We start from the raw sequence: 22,852 nt of genomic DNA on the forward strand, positions 1-22,852 counted from the left end.
ATGACTTAACACACCGACTCCAACAGTGTTTCCACTTTGGAAACATCCCTGGAAAATTTTTTTCTGGGCGTTTGTTAGGGACGCTCTCTGTATTTGCCTGGATGTCTTCAATCGAGTCAAATCTCTTCCTTTTCAGTGAGAATTTCATTGTAGAAAACAGGTAGGAGTCCACAGCAGATAAATCAGGGGAATATGGCTGTTGTGGAAGCACAGGAATTTTGAATTTGGTCAAAAATTCAATGATGGAGAAGGCACAGTGAGCCGGAACATTGTCATGGTGCAGCACCCAACTCCTATCTTTCCACAATGCAGGCCTTTTCTTCCGCACCTTTTTGCGCAAATGCTCACGGACACATTTGTAGTAATCCTGGTTAATTGTCTGTCCTCCAGGAGTAAATTCATGATGCACAATACCAGTAGAATCGAAAAAAAATTACCATCATTGTCTTCGCCTTCAACCGACTTTGCCGTGCTTTTTTCGGTTGTGGTGAATCTGGAGTCTTCCACAGTGAAGACTACACTTTGGTTTCAGGATCATATCCATATACCCATGATTCATCACCTGTAATTACCCGATTTAACAAATCTGGGTCATTTTTAGTCCAATTAATCAGTTTTTGGCCACTTCAAGTCGGTATTGGTCACTTGACAATACTTTTGGAATGCTCTGTTGTTATATGTTATCTGTCTTGAGCTGACTGCAATGTAATTAAAAAGGAGTTACACCAGACGCACTTCGCTTTTATTTATAAAGCATCTTCTGTGGCATTCTGTAAATTGGATACATATGTTTATCCTTTTTTATACTTTTATGTTAAAAACAGAGTTTTCTTTATGAAGTTAGTCTGTAAGCTACTTACGGAATGAATTATGCAGACTCTCAGCGCATGTTAAGATCGTCAGTTAAAATTGACTGAAGTACATAGAAACTTAAATTAAGTTCATCAGCCATCTCCCGAATTGTAAGTCTGTGATCAGAGCGCACTACGTCGCAAACTTTCACAACATTTTAATTTGTTTTTGAGGTGAAAGGATGGCCGGACTGTGGTTCGCACATTGTGTTGATGTGCCCCTGTAACAAGGAGCAGTTGTACTTTTATTAAGTCTAATGATCAGAATACAATAACACAGTTTCCTGGGGACGTCAGTCTGCATTACTTTGTTCAAGCTGCAAGTCACTGATGTTGCACACTGAATCTTCTTACAAAACAAAGTCCACGAGGTGGGAGGCTGCTCGAGGGCAGTGAAGACTTAAGTCCAGCGAGGTGTCGAATTTGAGAATGCTCGAAGTTAATGTGCACTGCAGCGAGACACTCCTCATTGGCTTGCCAATGTGAGCTCTAATTGTGCCAGCATAAGCCTGGAGTGTGAACTGGCAGCAGGGTAGTTGGGTGGTGACCTAAATAATTGGCTGGGGAAGGATATTGCATGAAGCAGACGACTCGATGAAGCAAGGTAGTGCCGAGATGGCATCGCCATTTGCAGCATTCCCTGTGGCTTTGGCAGTGAGGCTGGTGCCACACGGTACTGTGGCAGCTGCTGGAGGTTTGGTTGAAGGCTACGTGACACATGTGTCTGTTGATGTGGATTGTTTTCATCTGGTCTTCAGGAAGTGTCATTAGCGAGCCAGAGCTGTGGGCAACCCACAATACATGATTATATGGTTGGTGGCTGCTTTTCAAGCATTAGCCAGGTGATACAATATAATGAAGCAAAGAAAGCTTGTAGGTTGAGATTAATTCTCCAAACAACTGAGTTTAAATACAAATTTAATTAACATAATTCAGGAGAGGCTACTCTATTCACAGGAGCACATGTCACTGCAGTTCTTCATGATCTATATGTACAGACCAATAGCAAAACCGGTATTCTTACTGTTTAGTGGTTTCTAAGTTACTGGCTATTTGTAAAACACATGTTATCTTAATAGTTAGGGCCATTCCACACAAATTGTGGTGCAGAAATAAATTACAAAATTTGTGTGATATGCACCTATTCCCCCCCCGCCCCCCCCCCCCTCCTCCCATTCTTACCAACATAACTGTTATTAGCTCATTTCAATCTGTGATGTACATTGGACTGTATGACCTCCACCAGTGTGGAATCCAAGAACATCAGTCATTTAAATACCAAATTGTTATCACAACATGACGAAGCCATAGATTGGGGCAATCGGGTACATGGCCATTATTGAGTTGTGAAAAGCATTTGTCTCAATACCACACCTAGATTTAGGAATGAGAAAATAGTTTTATGAAATATCAAACTAAATTTATTATTGATATGAATATAATAGAGGGAAACATTCCACGTCGGAAAAATATATCTAAAAACAAAGATGATGAGACTTACCAAACAAAAGCGCTGGCAGGTCAATAGACACACAAACAAACACATACATACATACACACAAAATTCAAGCTTTCGCAACAAATGGTTGCTTCATCAGGAAAGAGGGAAGGAGAGGGAAAGACGAAAGGATGTGGGTTTTAAGGGAGAGGGTAAGGAGTCATTCCAATCCCGGGAGCGGAAAGACTTACCTTAGGGGGAAAAAAGGACAGGTATACACTCGCGCGCGCGCCCACACACACACACACACACACACACACACACACACACACACACACACCTGCCCAAACTCTTTGCCTTTACAAATGTCTGCTTGTGTCTGTGTATGTGCAGATGGATATATATGTGTGTGTGCGCGCAAGTGTATACTGCGCTGAACCCAGATCAGATCTGCCCAGGAGTTTAACAATGAGGTTCAGTGTGTTGGCCAGCCTAGATGCAATGTATAGGTAGTTTTCCATATCCCAATAGGCGAATACCAGGCTGGTACCCTACCCAAGTCTCAGTTACACAATTCACAGACATTTATAAAACTTCCTTTCTCGTTTACATAATTATCGCTACGCGCAGAAGTTCGGGTACACATCCTATTAAATTAAACATCTTAAATCCGTCAAAAACCACGCTGACCCTGTGCCACGGCAGGAGAAAGGCACAAGAAAAAGAATAATATAATATTTTATAATAAGTAGATCTGACATGCCTTGTGATTCGCCTTCATTATATTTGCACAGGCCACGTTGTACAAAGTCAACATACGTACAGCCACCTCCACTGGAAAATGAAGACTGGGAGGCTGACATTGCTGATGGTGCTGACTCAGAAAGGTAACCTGCTGCTGCAACTTTACCAGCTTTTCTATTTAGTGTCAGGTATTTACAAACTTTTCTAAATTTGCTAGTATTTTCATGCCTTGTGGCTTACGGTGGTTTTCCTTTTTTCCCCCCCATTCCTGTTTTCACTCATCCTTTTCATCTTTCCTCAGTTGTTTCTCACCCTTTTCACTTTTCTTCATTACACTCTCCCCATCATTTCTAACCACAATCACTTTTTAACACCCTCAACAGTTTTTAACCCTCCACCCTCCTTTGGTCAGCTTTACATCCCCCACCACGTTTTAGCACCCCCCTGCACCTTTCAACCTCCCCATCACTTTTTAACACCTGCTGTCACTATTTAACCCTTCAATCTCTCTGCAATCCCCCCACCCCGTCGTCGCTCTGCGACCCCTCCCCCACCCCGTCGTCGCTCTGCGACCCCTCCCTCCCCCACCCCGTCGCCGCTCTGCGACCCCTCCCTCCCCCACCCCGTCGCCGCTCTGCGACCCCTCCCTCCCCCACCCCGTCGCCGCTCTGCGACCCCTCCCTCCCCCACCCCGTCGCCGCTCTGCAGACCCGCCTCTCTGTCATTCTAAACCTCCCTCCCCCCAGTCACTGGTAACACCCCCTCATCACTCGTAACCCAGCCTGGTCACACTAAACCCTTCGCCTCTCCACCTATGGCCCCCTTTGCCTGGCATCCTTCGACCTTTCCTCCCCCCTCTCCCCCCCCCCCCCCTCCCCCCTCTTCACCACTTTCTCCACCCTGTTCTTTTCTCTTCTCCTTTCCACTTTCTGTAAATCGTGAAGCCTGAATGAGTCAGAATGCTTTGTATTGCCAATACGAAAATGTGAGTCACCCATTACCTTAGATTTAGAACCTACTCTAGGGGACAGGGAGGGATAGGTTGGTAAAGGTTAAGTAGGAAGTTTGTGTCACTGAGACTGCAGTATGATACGGACCGTAAGTTGTGATACCTCAGAAAAGGTTGTTTCTCATCCCGTGATCTGAATGACGTCCTTTACTGTTTAACCTACCCCTCTCTTATCCTAATGGAAGGAGTTGTTGGTTTATGAAACTAGGATAATGTGTCACTCGGTACTTTTGCATATTTATTGGCAGTACTGAACATTCCAGTTTCTGACAGGAATTACTGGCAAGTAATTCTGCTTCATAACTTATTGGTTTCTTCAACTTAATTTTTCATCACTTTGTGTCATTTCACAACCATGCAACTACAGAGACTTTGCAAATAGCACATTAAAAAAGTCATGTAATAAGCTAATTTCTGCATCACAATATGTGTCAGTGATGCTTTTATCTGGTTTGTTGATATTACCATTTTGAAGCAACTGATGTTCCTTGTTCCATTATTTCATGTCTCTGTGCTTTCACTTGCATAAGTATATTTTTATTACTAACCATTAGCACATTAAATGCCACTGTTATACTGCTCTCTTAAATATTAACATTGAGTTTTCAGTTGTTATGATATTAACAGAATAGGTCAAACTTTACCCCTGTATGCTAAGGAAAGAAATTTAAAAATTATTTTATTATACATGAGATAAGTTTGACAGCAAATAGCATTTTGCTCTTTGTAAGAATATTAGGTTTTAAGGCAAATAGTGTTATATTCCAAACAGTGTGATAATCTTGAAAGGCTGTTCAAGGAAGGCAAAAAAGAGGCATACTGTTCTTTGATGAGGCTTCATGTATATACAATTCTTTATGGGTCTCATATCAGTCTCATCTGATATAAGGCCTGGAAGGTATACAAAGAAGAGCAATAAGATTTGTCCAGGTAAGGTAAAGAGTATAGGGCTGCTATTAAAATGAGGAGAAATGGAGTTGAAACAAATGATTAGACCATTCCTGTAAAGTAAATATGCTATGCTGCTGCAAATGCATGGGCAGATTTTCTGTTATAGGTGATGAAAAAAGGTTGTGGAACAGTTGGACAGGGTTATTACATTCCTGGTACTGGAGTGTTTCAGGAAGAGGCTGAAATTTATGGTACTAAAGGATCACATAAAATTCAGTCACGTAAAAGCAAAAAATTGATAATGTTACAAAAGCATGAAAACTTAATGGCAGTCATTGTGTAATTAATAATAAAAATAAAAAGCAGCCCAAATAGCAGGGAAGGTGACTGCAGATAAAAGTTCTGGGAAGGAGCAAAAAGTTATTGATCTTATAGCAGACATTAGAAAGAGATTAACATTTTGTGGATATGTACACATATTGCCACCAACAAGACCCACAAAATTTCATAGAACATCAGAAAACCTTCCTTAAGCTGCTGAAATTTGTGTTTATTCATGGACAGACAGTTTTAGTCAAGCGACAGTCTTAAACTCTCAGTATTATATTACATCAGGTCAAAGTAAGGTTCCTTGGAGTCAAATACACAATTATCACCAATTGCAGCATTTGTCACTTACACGTGTGTCCATTATTTTATACATTTTTCTTTCCAGTCAGTAAGTTACTGAACGTTCAATGGATTGTCAGTTTGTGCACTTAGTGATTTATGGAGAAATGTGTTACGATAATTGATGTATGTATAAGTAACATGCTGGAACTGATAATTACGTATTTGACACCAGCTTTACTTTAATTAATAAAAATTATGTATGTGATGAGCTAAAGCTCTAGCGACATGGCAGGCAGCCTGCCCAGAATCAAAACCACATCACAATCTCAGTCAGCATGTTGGACAACGCACCTGCTGACACTGCAGGTCTGCAGACGCCGACTCTTCTGTAAAAGCCGTGCCTGCATGCTAATGACCTGGTAGCAGGACAACCTTCAGGAAGCTTCTGCACCTAGACTGACTGCTGCATGACAACAGCTGTACCAGGCCATTGGTCTCCTTTCCAGACCTTTGCAAGAAACACAGAAACAAGGCTCTTCAGTAAACTTGATGTTGGGCTGTTAGATTCTTAACACTGAGCATTTGCTGTCTCAGACAGACGGGGTTGCCAGCACTTGCCACTGCCTCCATAATACAGGATGAGCCATGATTCTGGACAGCCTAGCAGCGACCACCGCTAACCAGTCCGCAGTTCTGCCGAGTTTTCCTGCTACACTAGCCTGCCTAACCCTCTCTGCTGTATGGCTCATCGACATGTGCCATCTACTGTCTGCTCACTTCCGATGCACTGATCCACATTGCATTTACAATTGCTAACAAAGAGTTTTAGCAATGTCACCAGCACCTCCACTCCCCTCCAGCTTTGCTCGCCAGACGTTCCCGTAACAACAATCCGATACACATATTTGACGCCCTACTTTAACCTGGCATAATGTTAATCTGCGAGTTGAAAATGATAGTTTGACTACATGAGTTTATGATGGTTGTTTGACCAAAACTGGTTGTTCATAAATAAATACACATTATTGTAGCCCGATGTCGGTTCTCTGATGCCCTTCTTCAAATACAGTGAAGTTGTGCAGCACTGTTTACAGAAAATTATACCCTGAGCTCAACAAGTAAAAAAGGGTGTGAAAATGTTAGATAAATTGCTAAGAAGTTACAGACAGAAATTCGTAGAGACAGAAAGTTGCCACTGCAAGTGAATGTCCAATGTAGAAGTAGTTTGATGGAAGAAATTTGAACTCTAAAGAAAGAAAAGATACACATGAAATTAATCAACTACCCCGAAATTGAATGATTGGATCAATGAGGATGTAATCAGTGCAGATGCAGCGATACAAAATATTAATGCCCACAAATGAAGTCGACAAAGTAAATACTATACAGTGCTTGGCACAGGAGACATGATGCAGAAAATTTTGGGAAGTGCCTTAATTCAGCAACATTTGCAATACACTTGGTTACACCTGGCAGGTCGGTAGACACACAAACAAACACAAACATACACACAAAATTCAAGCTTTCGCAACAAACTGTTGCCTCATCAGGAAAGAGGGAAGGAGAGGGGAAGACGAAAGGAAGTGGGTTTTAAGGGAGAGGGTAAGGAGTCATTCCAATCCCGGGAGCGGAAAGACTTACCTTAGGGGGATTGGAATGACTCCTTACCCTCTCCCTTAAAACCCACTTCCTTTCGTCTTCCCCTCTCCTTCCCTCTTTCCTGATGAGGCAACAGTTTGTTGCGAAAGCTTGAATTTTGTGTGTATGTTTGTGTTTGTTTGTGTGTCTATCGACCTGCCAGCGCTTTCGTTCGGTAAGTCACCTCATCTCCTGTTTTACAATAAAGGTACTAGAGTGCTTTCATTGTCAGTAACCTTTCTCTGTTCCCAAAAAATACTGTGTAGCTCAGTTGTAATACCAGGACTAAAAGAATTATGCAATTTGGCAGTAGTTTCTAGGATTTGGATAATTAATATACTTCTGTTGAAAAACTTTTTAAAACATGATCGATCATAATGTCTTGTAGAGCACACAGCGTCTTGTAGAGCACACAGCGAAAAGATTCCTCATTGGTATACTTCTTTTGTTATGTATATGTAATTATAATTTAATTCGATAGATTTAAAAAAAAAAAAAAAATTGCTGACCAAGTGGTAGCAGCAGAAAGCATAAATAAAGGTGAAGTAAGTATGTAGGCTTTGAGCCATTAGCCCCTTCGTCTGGCAGAAGGGTTGTGGGGGAAGGAAGAGCAAAGAAGGAAAGGGATTAGCAATGTTTAGGTAATAGGGAGTTTGGAAAAGTTGTCCAGAATCCGGGGTCAGGGGAGACTTCGGTTGGGATGAGAAAGAAAGACTGATTGTTTGTGACTGCACCGGATGAGTTTTGAAAATCAGAGTATGTAAATGTGGAAGATAGGATAATAAGCAAGATGGATGTTAATGGCAAAACATCATACAAGAGTTAATAAGAATGCAGAAGTATATGCATTGTATGTTGTAGAGGTAGAGGATGAGAAACAGTAGACGGGTCTGAAAATGAGAGAGATAGAAAACTGAAAGGGAGTGAAAAAAGAATCATTACTGAGAAGAAATTAATGTAACTTAAGATCAGGTGGGTGACAAGCACCGAGGACATGTTGTAATGTCAATTCACACCTGAGGAATTCTGAGAATCTGGTGTCTCGGGGACGAATCCAGGTGACACATATGGTGAAACAATCAGTATGGTCATGGCTGTCATATTCTAGAGCATGCTGTACAACAAGATATTGTGAGTTATCAGTAAACACCTTCAGTCTATGTCCATTCATCCTAACTGATATCTCAGTGGTAGTAATACCACTGTAAAAGGCCAAACAGTGTTTACATAACAGCTAGTACACAACGTGTCATTTAACAGGTGGTTCTACATTTGGTAGTACATGTTTTGACAGCTACAGGGCCAGTAGGAGGGAGCATAGGGCAAGTCTTACAGGGAGACGGTCACAGAGTTGGGAGCCATAGGATAGGAAAATTAGAAAAGCTATTCTAGATGTGGTGGTCAAAATGTTGGACGGAATGGGACTCATTGCAGGGCATTATTTTAGAAATTCACAGCATTGTTGAAGTAGGTGATTAATACATTTAATACTAGGATAATACTGAGTGATGAGGTATACTCCCAAGCTGTTTTTTGGAGGGATCAGCAATACCAGGATTGGATGTGATGACCGGAAAAATCTGCTTCTGAACTAAGCGGATAGGATAATTATGACCAGTGAAGGCTGAGATGAGACTGGCGATATATTAGTGTAAAGAGTTCACATCTGAACAAATATGTTTGCCTTGAAAGCCAAGGCTGTATGGGAGGGAACATTTGAGATGGAAAGAACGGCAAATGTCAGAATGTTAAGTACCGTCAAACGGGGTGATTTCGGACACCAGGGCAAATTCGGACAGTATGGCTTATTTGCTCTTTGCCACTGCATAGAAACAAAGAGTTACTTATTTTAACATCCGTGCGCCAGTTATTTTAAGCGTAAGATTGCATTTATCGCTTTCCACAACTTTTATTTTGCGTCAATTGTTTCCCTCGGTGAATAATTGATAAACAGTCTCAGTGTTAAAAATCCATGCATTATTGTAAAGTGGAAACTTTCTATTGTTGCGCCGAGTGGGAATTTAATGTAACCATAATTGTCGATGTGCTTAGTAACTAACAGCATTGAGACAATTTCTATACAAGTTTGTCGAGTTTCTCGTGCAAGGTTATAAAATAACGATGGTTTTTGTAAAACTGTGTACTGTGTGGGGTGATTTCGGACAATGCCAAGAATGTATAAGAGCAGGAGAGGTGCTACAGTACAGTGTAATTATGACCCGGAACTTTTAGATAAAGCTGTTCATGATATTCAGAGTGGTAAATTATCGCACACAAAAATGTTTGATTTGTATTGTATACCTAAATCAACCCTACAAAATAACGTGCAGGAAGCACATCCAAAAAAGGTGGGAGGACAGCCAGTGCTAAATGAAGAAGAAGAAGAAGAAGAAGAAATGTTGAAGCAAGGTATCTTGAGGGCTGCACATTGGTGATTTCCCTTCACTTAATTGGATATTAGATATTTAGTTAAAGTCTACCTTGATAAATCTGGCCGAAAAGAGAAGAAATATCGTAATAATTTACCAGGAGAAGAATGGGTGCATTTATTCCTCAAATGACAGTCATAAGATCTTTCCGTTCGCTTAAGTGAAAATATTAAATGAGCTCGTGCAGAAGTGAACAAAGAGACTGTTAAAGATGTTTTTCTCCAATATCAAGGCAAAGCTGGAAAATCTCCCATGTAGCAACCTGATCAACTATGATGAGATCAACATGTCGGACGATCCAGGCAAGCAGCAGATAATTACAAAACGAGGGAGTAAGCATGCTGAAAAAGTAATGGACTCATCAAAATCTAGTGTCTCAATAATGATGGCAGCTAGTGCTGATGGTAAACTGCTTCCTCCGTATGTCCTTTACAAATCAGAGCATTTGTGGCAAGAAGGTGGACCACAAGGAACCTGTTTCAATAGGAACAAAAGGGGATGGTTTGACCTGCCAGTATTTGAAGACTGGTTCTTTACAATCGCTTTGCCCTATTTGAAGAGGTGAAATGGGCCAACAGTCAAAAATATTTCATTCATTCTCCTTCCCCCCAATAGCATGCACCTCCTCCAACTGCTCGATGTAAGCTTCTTCAGGCCAATGAAAGCAACGTGGCGAGTTGTATTAACTGATTGGAAGAAACACACTCGTTGGACCATTTCCAAGGATTCCTTCCCATCTCTTCGGAAGCAGACACTGACTAAGATTTCAGCAAACTCCAAGGAAGACATAAAGGGTGGATTTCACACCAAGGGCCTAATCCCATTTGATCCAGATCATGTATTATGAAAATTGCCTGGTAATGAGGAGAGCCAACAAAGCAATGCAGACGCATGGTCTTCCACTTCTGAAGAAATGCTCAAAGAAATTTGTTATCCTCCAAATAAGCTTGGTGGCTCGTGTCGCCGCCGCCGCAAACTAGACATTCAACTTAGAAAATCAGTCACTGGCTGAGATTTTCAAGGAAACAAAAATAGAGCTGAAACAAGTGACAGTGCTTCTAGCAGTAGTGAAAGTGAAAACGACACATCATCCAATGAAGTTTTACTGCTGAAAGAAGAGACTTTTCTTGTTGCAGAGTACAAATATAAATGTGGAAACAAGGAGCTAACAAGGCAGTATGTTGGAGTGGCCACAAATGTTGGCGCTGCGGAAGTAGGTGTGAAATTCTTGCACCCACACGAGAACAGTAAAAAACATATTTGTGTTTCCTAATGTCCCTGATGAAGACACAATACAAAAATTGCTAATTTCGAGAATACTTCTCACACCAGTTGAGAAAAGAGGAATGTTCATTTTTCGAGAAGATGTGCTTTAGACTCGAAGGCAATTGTTTATTTAAAGTGTTTGCAACTTAATTTAGAATGATGAGTGAGAAAAATTATTTTGACCTTTTAGTTAAATTACTTTGTTTGTTTCTGTCTGTTTCTAATATTTCAGTTAAGAACTGTAAAAAAAATTTATTTAAATTCTTGCAAAATATAAACTTATCTGTAATATATAAAATTCATTATATCATTCCATATGACTTATTCGTAGCAAAGGGCTACCTTAAAATGTGTAAAATGTCATCAAAATCAAATAAATAGCATGTAGAATTAAAAAAAAAAAGGCAGTAAGTGTCCAAATTCGCCCTCTATATACTGCAATTTCGGACAGAGATTTAAAAAACACACGTGTCCGAAATCACCCCAATCCCCTGGGTGGCTTCGGACACTTTATTTAACTGCCTCAGATAAATATATCTTCACATACACTTTCTGGTTCTGGGATATTTTATTCATTACACATATACCCTACCACTCCCATAACAATCAATTTAATCTAACAGTATATACGAAAGTTACAATCAAAATAATGACAAAACCATCCAAAATCACCCCGTTTGACAGTACTGTTGTTGCTGTTTAACCACACATACCATCTACATTCTTCCCCCAGACAAGAGTTTCTCAGAACTCTACATGTGAGAACTAGCATTACATGTCCTTGGTTCTCACCACCTGCCTGGCCTTAATTTACACTAATTTCTTTAGCCTCAGCATTTCTTCCAGTAACTATTCTTTTCTTCGCTCCCTTGTAGTTTCTACATCTTTTATGACTTGTATATTTCCCGCCCCCCCCCCCCCCCTTTCCACCTCTGCCATCTACAATGCAGTTAGTTTTCTGCTCATTATTAACTGCTGTTTGATGATTTGTCTGTAATCTCTGTCTTTCTTATGACCCTTTTTTTCTAACTTTAAGCTCTCAGATTTTCAAGTCTCATGCAGTGCAGTCCTAACAATCAGTCTTCCCTTCTGATCCCAGCCGGTAAGTCTTCCCTGAACAAGGCTTCTGGGGGACTTTCCTGACTTTTCCCGTTTCCTAAACCTCGTCAGTCCTTTTCTTTCATCCCTCTTCCTTTCCCTTCAATCCTTCTCCCTTTCCCTTCAATCCTTCTCCCTGAAGGGAAAGGGTCATTCCACGTCGAGGGGACCAGGGCTCCCCACTCGACCATCTCTAAATTTAATGAAATTTGGTGTGAAGGTTCTATACGGTCTTTGATGGTTATATAACAAATTTCAGTTCACTATCTTCAGTGGTTGAATTTTTAGAAGCCTTTATAGAGTGGCTACTTGCCTTCGCATCACATACAAAGGTGCAAATGCACTAAGTTGGCTTAGCTTTTTTAAAAGTTCTAGCACACATTTGGTCATTTGCTTTAATATACATTGACAACCTTTTATGTTGAAGACACCATGGCAAAAACTTGGGATTTAGCCACCCCGAAACATAGATATAAGCCTCTAAAGTGGCTAAAAAATTCATCGTGCTATTCTGAGAGCCGAGGTTTGACCGACCTTGGCTACTTTTCATGTGAAGAAATCACATCAAAACTTCAGAGGGCTATTCCTACCTAAGTTGTCTATATATGTATCAAATTTAACTAACATTGAATGCCTAGAATAAAAGACATGAATCTGCAAAGTTGGACAAAATTTTCTATGTGCAAATTTTAGGGTATTTTTGGGGGGCAATATCTAAACTGTCTCTCATTCCATCCTCCTTTTTTTGCCACACCTTGAAAGAGCATGCTTTAAACTTTCAAAGCTATATTGTTTAATTTCTGGATCTAGCATATTGATGGGTAAGAATATATTTCAAAAGTTATTATTTTAGCACTTCGAGAAGATTGAAAAGAGAAATATTTTGTTCATTAAGTCCCACATTAAATTTTTTTCAGTATATAAATCAGTTTCAAAAGTTAATTTAACATATGCTATAAAACAAGTATAATACACAACACAGTAAATTTGCAAAACAAAAACGCTAAAGACTCAATTCCATTTTTGGTTAAATGGTTGTACAATTTTGTCAAAGACAGACTGAGGAAAACTGTATTGTCTTCCTGATGGTGATGGTGATGGTGGTGGTGCTTCTGAAGTCATGAAAATCTTGCTCAGGAATCCAGCAGGTGTCTAGCAGCTGGCCAGTGGAAGGAATGAGCAGAACCATGTAGCTGTATAAAGCTACTGAAGACATCTTGTTGTTCTTGTGAAACTTCACACACTTTTCCAACCCACAAAAGTTGTCATACGTACACGCAACATACTGTCCTGGTTGTAAACTTGCAATTGAGGTTGCTGGAATTTCTTCATCTGTTTTGAAGGCATTAACTGTGAAAAAGCTGTATCATCATTGGAAACTCTGCCTACTCTGAGCTGATTACAATTAATTTGCTTAAACTGATGTTTTTCTCTTATTCCAGATATTGTCTGCCCCGTAGCAAACCTTGGAATTTTTCAAAATTTTCTTTTGGTACATAAAAAAACCTTATGCCTGGAATATTATCATCACAGACTTTAAACAAACCATATGGAGTCAATATTTGGTTATCTAAGGGCCTCGCCAAACTAGCATGGACTGCTTGTCTTCTTCTTGTTCCCCTAATGTCATCACAAGGCAATTTACCTTAGCTTGTTCCAAAAAAAATTCCGTTCGGCAGTGATGCCGAAATCCTTTTCGTGCGGACATAAATTGACGAAATTTTTGAAATTATTATATTGAGCAGCTGAACCATCACTAAAGAAATAAATGTTTTAAATGGTTGTCTTTAAGTATGCTATTAACTTTATTTGAAAGGCATGGACAGCAATGGTATCATGATGGAGACAGTCGCTGATCATACAAATGCTAATACTCTGACACTCTTTGCCATCAAAATAGATAACAAATGGATGTAATGTGGCCTGACTATTCTCCCCATGAAATCCTTGCACAGCATCTTCACCAACAAATGAATAATTGTCAACAAAATCTATCAATATAATTAGTTCATTTTCTGCAGGATTTCATTTTCGCTGCTTAAGGTATAAACTTTAGTGTCGTGTCACAAAGTGATGGCTTCTTAAACCAGTAATTTTCAAAATCAGTGCCTCCATATTATCTTCAACAGTTCTCTGACCTGTCTCGAATGTGTGTCTGCCAGTATGGACCTATTGTTGGTATTACATTGTTTCTTCTGGGTCAGTGTCTTTAAAAGCGTCTTTGAGAAAAGCCTCTAGTTGTATTTTTCTGGGATATTCCTCACAACATTGCAGCATACAATCTTTTGATTCCAAACTGCACACAGTTCTCTCTCTCTCTCTGTCTATCTATCTATCTTATAATCATCTTGGATGTATGTTTCTGAAGCCAACATTAATTTGCTATTTTGATAAATTACACATACTGAATGTGATCCAGAAGCACCAACTGTAGTACACCATTTCAGCCTGAGCTCACAAAATTTTGAGAAACTCAGTTGATTTCCATACTGTTTTTAGTAAACAATGAACATTTCTTTCAAATTTCAAAGGAGCAAATGTTTCTGCTTGTGAATCTTCTTCCCATTTATTTTTACTGTAACACAATCCTTTTAGCCTGGGCGTAAACAAGAAAACTCATCATTTCCAAAAACAAAGTTAGGACATTTTGTTTTATTTCATTGATAAGTTTTTTCCCTTTTTAGTTTGCAGGTGTTGCCAAAATCCCACACTCCATCTTTAGTTTCCTAGACTACTTCTCCGTTTTAGTCAGAACAGCACATTCTTTAGTCATTTTTTCAATAGTCCATCTATTTGGGGCCAGGGTCAAAATTTGAACTATACTGCAATTTCTTGAAGCCTAAAGCTTAATCTTCAATTAAGATATCCATATCTTTAAATTTATGGCACACTTCCATTTGCATTTGAGCAGTACCTACTTGGCTAACACCAACAGCTGTGGCAATTACCTTAGTATTGCTGGCTTGGGCTTTCAGAACTTTGCACTTTATGTATCCCATTGAATCCCTTTTGATGACCCTTTAAACCTTTAATGGTGACTCTCAAAGTGATGATAATGAAGTATTAGCAGTAAAGCAAGCATCAACAACATCCATGTCTTCAGTGGATGGTGATTCTTTCTTATCATTGTGGAATTATTCTTTTTGGGCCACTTCTTGTCTCAATTTGGTAAAAGTTTTCTGACTAGGTTTAAAAAACTTAGTCAGTAACTTCAACCTATCAGACTTCGCAATGGTTACACTGTTCAAGCCATCTTGGGCACATGTTTTTCTTTATCAAATTTGTAGCAGCAGGTTTTCTGCAGGAACTGAAATGTCATCAACAAAGTGTTAAGGTATGGACAGATTTGGACATATTCAGTAAAATCACTTCCAGACCTATGCTGTAGAAGCTCCTTGTCTATTGGTGACGGTTCCTTATCTGATTGTTATTGACTACTGTCATAATAGAATGGTGATGACTTACGACAATCAGCTCCATCTGATCCACCAAAGTATCTGTGTGAAGAGGTCTCTTGGTTTATTTTATACAATATTTTATTAACCCATAACAAGCGAATTTGAAAGCTTATGAATATCCGGATTTGAAGCATAGGAGATTCAGTCTTGTTAATACATAAAATACACATATTACGCCATCAGAACACATTTTTTTAGAGCTTACTTTCAGCTACAACAATGGTTATTGATCATTCAAACACTCAGTACTCAACACTAAGATTATACCACACAGAAGACTGACAGAGTGAAAATTGCCAACAATGAAAGCATCAGTTGAAAGTGATATTTCAGCAATCTATCACTGCTACAAGGAACGAGCCTTAAAAAACTATTGTTGCTTTATAATGTCGATGGAAACTGAGTGACAATGCGTACATATACACCACCGTGTGTTGTAGGGTTAGAACATTCTAAACAACGTAACATTCTATTCATGTAGATTTTATGATCTTAAGAGTGTTTTCTGACGTTTTATTATATTTATATTTTATACTGTAAAATATTGTTAAAACACTTATTAGACAGTTACTTTCCCTAAACTGCAGGCAAATCTTATACTATCAAAAAGACACACTCACACATTTTTTGGTTTACAACTTCAAATTGTATTAATTTTTCGTATGTATTGATAATCCATTTTCCCTGCTTTTGAGTGTATATTCTTACTCATCAATATGCAAGGTCTAGAAATTAAACAATATAGCTTTGATAGCTTAAAGCATGCTCTTTCCAGCTGTGACAAGAAAAATAGGATTGAAAAAGAAACTGTTGAGATATTGCCCCCCAAAAATACTCTAAAATTTGGTGTGATTGCTTCATATGAAAAGTAGCAGTGGTCAGTCAAACCTGGGCTCTCAAAGTAGCATGAAGAATTTTTTAGCCACTTTCGAGGCTTATATCTATATTTAGGTGTGGCTAAATCCCAAATTTTTGTCATGGTGTGATTCAGCATAAAAAGTTGTCAATGTATGTTAAAGCAAATGACCAAATGTGTGCTAGAACTTTAAAAAAAAGCGTAGCAAACTTGACACATCTGCACCTTTGTACATGATGTGAAGGTGAGTAGCTTCTCTTTAAAAGCCCCTAAAAATTCAACCACTGAAGATACTGGACTGAAATTTGGTATATAACGATCAAAGACCATAAAGAACCTTCACACAAAATTTCGTTAAATTTGGAGACGACAAAGTGGGAACACTTTCTAATATTGGTTCCTTTAATGTGGAATGACCCAAAAGCCACAGACTCCAAAAGCTTGCACATTTAATTCAGCTTAACACACGTGTCCTTCTGCCACCATTTCCTGGGCGAATTTTTTATGATTCCAGTTATATTAAATTTTCAAAATGATAATTTTTGTTGATCGTATACAACTACTTTGTTGCATGGCTGGCTGTTATAACATACTTCTTTAGATGAATATTGGTAACATTTTCATTTTCTTCTTAATGTACACAGTCATATCTATCCATGTAATATAGATGATGTTAAACATTGCTCTTTGTTTTACCAGGAACACAGCTGAGAAGTTGTCAAAAAATGGCACAGAAAAACAGGCATTCCAGCAGAAAGTGGAAGCCAGTGATAAAAATTCAGAGAAATCTTTTTTAGAAACAAAAAGTAACACTGAAACTGTACCTTCTGCTTCAAAGGAGTGCACAGATCACAGCTCTGTATCTAACACGGTTAACTACTCAAGGAGAGTTCCTAGAAATGATAACTATGCCTCATCATGGTACCAGTCATCCACAAAGGAAAGGACTATCAGAAGTAAAGGGGATGGAAAGACAAGGATTTCATTATACACGGAAGAAAAAGCAAGTGAAAAAGTAGTGCAGTGGAAAAAGCCCATTCAGGAAAGTGAGTTGTCAACAGATTCACACATGAAGAATTCTGCTGACAGGTTCCAACCAGAACCTGTGAATAACAAGAAAACAACTGGAATATATAATGAATCTCAGGTTGCTCCAAAGGAGATTGTGAACAAAGAAAGATGGAGATCGGACTGGAAAGACAGAAGAAATGATTTTAATGAAAAATTAAGCAATCAAAACAGTGTTACAGGAAGAAAACCTGAGGAAGCAAATGGGATGTACATCGCTGATGGCTCCTCTTCAACAGACCGTCAAACTCCCAAAGAGCAGAGGTCAGAATCGAAACGTAGGAATCGCCAGGGTTCCTTACAATCATTGGAGAATGACTGTGTGCAAAATGCAGATAAAGACAGTGAAGGTATTGGCAATGATACCAGCACCAGTAAGTACACAAATGTACGTAGTATGTACTTCAGGAACAGTACTCCTTCTGTAACAGCAAACACAAGCAGAGGAAACAGCAGAAACTCGGAAGAAAGCTCTGTATGTGATGGTACCGAAGGAAACTTGTTGAATTCAAGTCAAAATAGCTTTCAGAGCTCATTTACCAATGTTTGCAGTAAGTCTGCTAACAATACAGACTTTCCAGTATCTTCGGCAGCACACGAGCAGACTGATTCAAACGTTCCAGTGAATGTAACTGAGAGGGCTGCAGTGTGGAATGCCAAGACAGGGAACAGTTCACATCAGTGTGAAGAGAAGGTGCATCAAGAGCGAAACAACTCCAGTGGTCAGCTCCAGCAACAAGGCCAAGTATTGAAACAAGAGGAAGCAGCAGAAAAGAAATACAACCGAGAGTGTACAAATGCCAGAGTACAGGTTTCCTCTCCACCAGGTCTCCCGTGCCGCGAGCAGCAGAGAAACGAACAAGTGTCAAGGGATCTGGTCTCTGCTGCGAAGCAAACTTCAGAGAGCAAGCCTCCAGAGCAAGAGTCATCTGTCGACGAGTTCTTTCGGAAGTACGCCCAGCACAACAGTACTTCTGGGCAGGCTGTCAGGTTGCCAGACGGCAGCTTGCCGATGGGTGCATTCAGAATCGGGGGGTCTGCTCCGGGTTTGGGAATACAACCCAATTGTGCTCAGGCACCAGTGATCCAGGGAGCAGCAGGAGTGCCTACTATACATCCAACTCAGATTCGTGTATGTGGGGTACCGCAGATGTACCAACCTTGCGGAATGTTACCCGACATGGGCACTGCCTTACCATACAGCACTTACACTTACGTTGATGGAACAAGTCAGAGGCCATTGCTAGAGAATCATGCTATGCTGCAGAATAACAGTGACTGCTGTCCCAGTGCAGCTCCTCAGGCAAGCTCTCGCTTTGGAGGTAACAACAGTGAGAGACCGTCAGTTGTACCTGTCACTCTGTCTTCGCAGTCCCCTGAAGGCGCATACCCTAGCTTTGGGTCATGCACCTTTGAGGGTGGACAGCAGGCATTTAATGGCAATCATCTGGGTAGTCTTTTGAAAAATGGAGGAATGACAGGTTATGGGAATATGGCAGCGGCAGCAGCCTCGTCATTAATGCCAGTGGAGGTAATGATGCCAGGAATGGGCACGTCTCAGCCCGCTGGAGTTCCTCCTCCACCTGGAGTATTTGCATACCCTGCAGTTACACCTTTGACTGGTGTCTCACCACCTCGCTGTAGCCAAATACAGCAGGGTTTAGTGCTGCAGCCGATGCAGGTGCCCCAAGAGAATATCGGCGATAGACAGGTGACACCTCGACAAGAGAATGCTGCTGCATCAAGCGTGCAGGATGCTAGAGGGAGCCAAGTATATTCCAGTGCCACACAAGCAATTCCGCAGGTTCCTCAAGCCAGCGGAGTGTCACAGAATACCCAGATTGCATCTGGTAATGGCCAGACACCTGCTTCTCAGGAATCTTCACACACAGTTTTGAACCGAAGTACGAAACCCCAGGTGCCTCCAACAAATACCGGTAACTCGAACCCACCAACTATGTATACATCTGTACAGCCAAATGACATGAATACATTCCTCACATTGCACCAGAACGGAATTGCTGATTCGCCGGATGTGACAGCTATAGGTATGTCTCAGTGGCCACTCTGCTGTTTCTCTCAAACTGATTTGACACAGTTGCAAGGAATGCCTCAAATTATGAACGCTGATGGTACAGTGAGTCATTTTCCAGATATGGCACAGTTTGGAATGCAACAGTCATTTAAACAGCCAGGTACCCCACTTGTAGATCACATATGGTATCCAGGAGTACCGCCTCTGTTGCCAGTGCATGACGGTGTCAACATGTGTCGGAACAATCAGACGAAACAGTTTAGCAATGTACCAGATATGCGTTTGGATGCACAAGCTGCAATGGTGCCACAGATGCGGGGAACACACGCTCCTCAGATGTCTCAGTTTGGTCCAGAATCTCAACAGCTGAATGAACATTCGCAGATTTACTTCCCAGGTATTGGCCATATAGCTGCACAGACCCAACTGAGTACTCCATCAGCTAATACTTTGGGACACAGCTCAGTGCCACCTGGATTACCACCACAGCCACCATTTCCTCAAGGGACAGTCCAGCAACAAATTGGTTTCACACAGCACCCCCCAGGCATCCTGCACACTGGGATGTGTCAAAATGCGAATAGTCTGGCAACAGCAGGAAATTCTCAACGAAATGCTTCAGGACAGCCAGGGACAGCTACAGTTCCCAAGGGCAGGATTGCGTCTGAATCTAATATCGGTGATGGATCGAGCTCCGATTCTAAGAACGTGCAGAAAATGCCCAGGTCTCAGAGCTCACAAGGTCAGAACTCACAGGAAGGTCGCTACCCATTTCCTGGAGATGGAAGCCGGGTGGACATCTCGTACCTGGCCGAAAAGCTCAGACAGTCATCCCAGCGTGGTGCAGCTCAGGGGATGCAGACGACCGCAACGCCTCAGGGCACGTTTCAGTCTGTTCCCGCACTACAGGGGTCAACTCCGAAGGCGCAGTTGTACTATGAGAAAGTTCAAAGCCTCCTGTGCCAGCCACCAGAAGTCGTTAGCCGTCTCCTTCAACAGATGCACCTTAATGCGGGTGTCGCTCCTGTCGCAGACCCGTCTGCTGGGCCTGCTGTCGGACCTCAAGGATACGTAGTCCCGCCTACTGCAGAAGTGTGGCCAGTGGTTCACAATGCACAGGTGGTTCAAGAGAGGCTCCATCCCAGCCAGTCACAGGGAGGTTACACCGTGGCGGCGAGGGGACGTGGCAAAGGCCGTGGCCGGTTGCGTGATGTTGATGGGTGACTCTGGAACTGTTGTGACATTCGAGGTGCCTGTGCAAAAAAGAAATTGTGAGATCATTATCACAGTCGTGTGTTAATTGGCTACAGTGCCGTATCGTCTTCATATGTCAATAATGTAAGTTTCATGGATTTCCTGAGAGAATGTGAGTATTTGTGGTTCTTCATTTGCAGCCCGCAGTTAATATCCCTGTTAAATATTGTGCTAGTTACTGTGTTGTTGCTAATCAGGAAATGTTACCTGGTGCGACTAGCTGACAAAGCTGTCCTCACTAACTTCTTTAGAAACACACCATACTTTTCTTTCTGCTTTTTTTGTATTAAATGCAGTCCTTGGAAGTGTACTGTGTCAAAAACCATAAATTGCAAAAGGAAAAAAAAATTGTTTTGCCTGCAAAGAAGACAGGTATGTAGTGGAAAGCTTAATATTGGATCTCCCTTGCGCCTGCTTTTCTTATTTCGGCAAACAGAAATCTGGTATGAATCTCAAAATATGCAGAAACGCATCTAGTTAAAATACTTATCTTAATTTAATGTTCTTGCTTTGTCTTGGAATTACTATTTTCAACACCACTACTGCATTACATCAGGAAGTTGCTGGAATAGCTGTTGTAAAAGGCAGTTGTTGGAATACTTCTATTTCCTAGGGTAAATGTCTAATATGGCAGCTAAAATCTCGTTCCCATGTCTGTTGAGCTGTCTACAAGTTCTCATATAAATATCTTTACAAATAAGTTTGTATTTCTGTTGCTTTGCAAGTAATAAGTTCCTTAGATCATGCATAGTTTTTGGGACCTTTCGTTGATAGGCTCAGTTTCTTCAGTTCCTTAAAAAAGTAAGACCTGAGACATGAGGAGAATTAATTGTCAACTCGCAGAATATCTCACAAATAAAATTATTTGTGTAGCAAATATTGTGAGTATTTGCTTGTTTGACAAATGGGAGTTACAGTGTGTTTAACTCCAAGTAAAAGACATGTTCTGTCTCTTCAAGGAAGCATACATAGTTTTTTATGTGGATGTCTATTTTTTAATATATCCAATCAAAATATTGCTCATTAGAGATTTCAAATTTAACAAGTGTGTAGTTTACCGGTTGAAGTTTTTGTCCTCTCTTATCTGTGTCTATGTTGTACATCAACACCTTCAGTTAATTGCCTGCTCAATTTTACTCAGGCTTTACAGAAGTTGTAAATGATTCTTAATGTAATCAAAACAGAAATAATTGTGATACATGTCTATCTAAAGTTTGTGTTGCTGGAAAAAAAAGAAAATGTGTAGTCATTTGCTGTTAATAATGGAAGTAATTTAATCACATTTTTGTAGACTTGTATTAAAACTTCAAGCAAATACTTTCTGTTGAGGTGCAGTATTTCACAAGTGTGCAGTTTATATTTCTACTGGTATGAAATCTTCTCAATGCAATGTTGTAAGTTATTCATTGGTTTATGGTACAAAGATATTTTTTTCTGTGATAAAAATGAAGTTCAATTTCTATTACGCAACAGTTTAGATTGCAACTTTTATTAAATTTATTTTACTAGTATACGTAAGCAAACTGAATCTCCATAGATAAATGTAGTTAGTAGTTTGTGAAATAAGCATTGTAGGCTGTGATTATATTTTTGTTGAGCTTAATAATTAGTGTGTGTAGAAACACCATTTTCTTTAAGTATTCATTGACATATTTCTGTAAATGTTATTTGCATAAGTGCCTTAGTACAACTTCAGTTTTGTGGCTTTGTCATCGCATTTCCATGAAAGTAACCAAAAAGAGGGGAGGTTATTTTATGCACAGACTGATTTTTTTCTTTTCTTTTTTGTAATATTTTTATTTTCCATGTGAAGTGTAAAATTTGAGCTGAATTGCTATGTTCTGCACCACAAAGGTGAAGCTTTGTAAGACTTTTCCCAATAAGTTGTTTTCTTGTGTACTATTTTGTAATTGAATCTCATTTGTATTAAAAAATAAATTTTGTACTATGAAAATTTTGTACAGTAAGTTGTGACTGTTCACTTATCGTATGTAATGGTGTTTAAAGTGCCTGCTGTAGGCGGTACTCAAGTAAACAGCCCAGGTGTAAACAAATTACCAAAGTTTATTTGAATAGAGAGAAACTCAATTCAACTTAATAAGTCTTCGGAACCGTGAAACCAACTATACTTGTTGGTGAAGCAGAAACAGTCTTCCAACTCTGGAAGGAGAAAACAAAAGTTTGATAATTCTGAACTATCTTAGT

General features: G+C 40.1%; 1 protein-coding gene across 3 annotated transcripts in view; it reads left to right on the forward strand.

Moving 5' to 3' along the window:
- The window catches only part of LOC126424875 (uncharacterized), a 137,771-nt gene extending 115,208 nt beyond the window's left edge, over positions 1-22,563 (forward strand). For all 3 annotated transcript variants that reach the window (XM_050087702.1, XM_050087703.1, XM_050087704.1), the window contains 2 exons: positions 3,084-3,176; positions 16,990-22,563. In XM_050087702.1, the coding sequence (XP_049943659.1) occupies positions 3,084-3,176; positions 16,990-20,617 (3,721 nt within the window). In that variant the 3' untranslated portion in view covers positions 20,618-22,563. The remainder of the gene's footprint in view (positions 1-3,083; positions 3,177-16,989) is intronic.
- The last annotated feature ends 289 nt before the right edge of the window (positions 22,564-22,852 follow it).

This window comes from Schistocerca serialis, chromosome 10 (genome assembly GCF_023864345.2).
Source record: "Schistocerca serialis cubense isolate TAMUIC-IGC-003099 chromosome 10, iqSchSeri2.2, whole genome shotgun sequence".
In the NCBI taxonomy this organism is placed as follows: Eukaryota; Metazoa; Arthropoda; class Insecta; order Orthoptera; family Acrididae; genus Schistocerca; species Schistocerca serialis.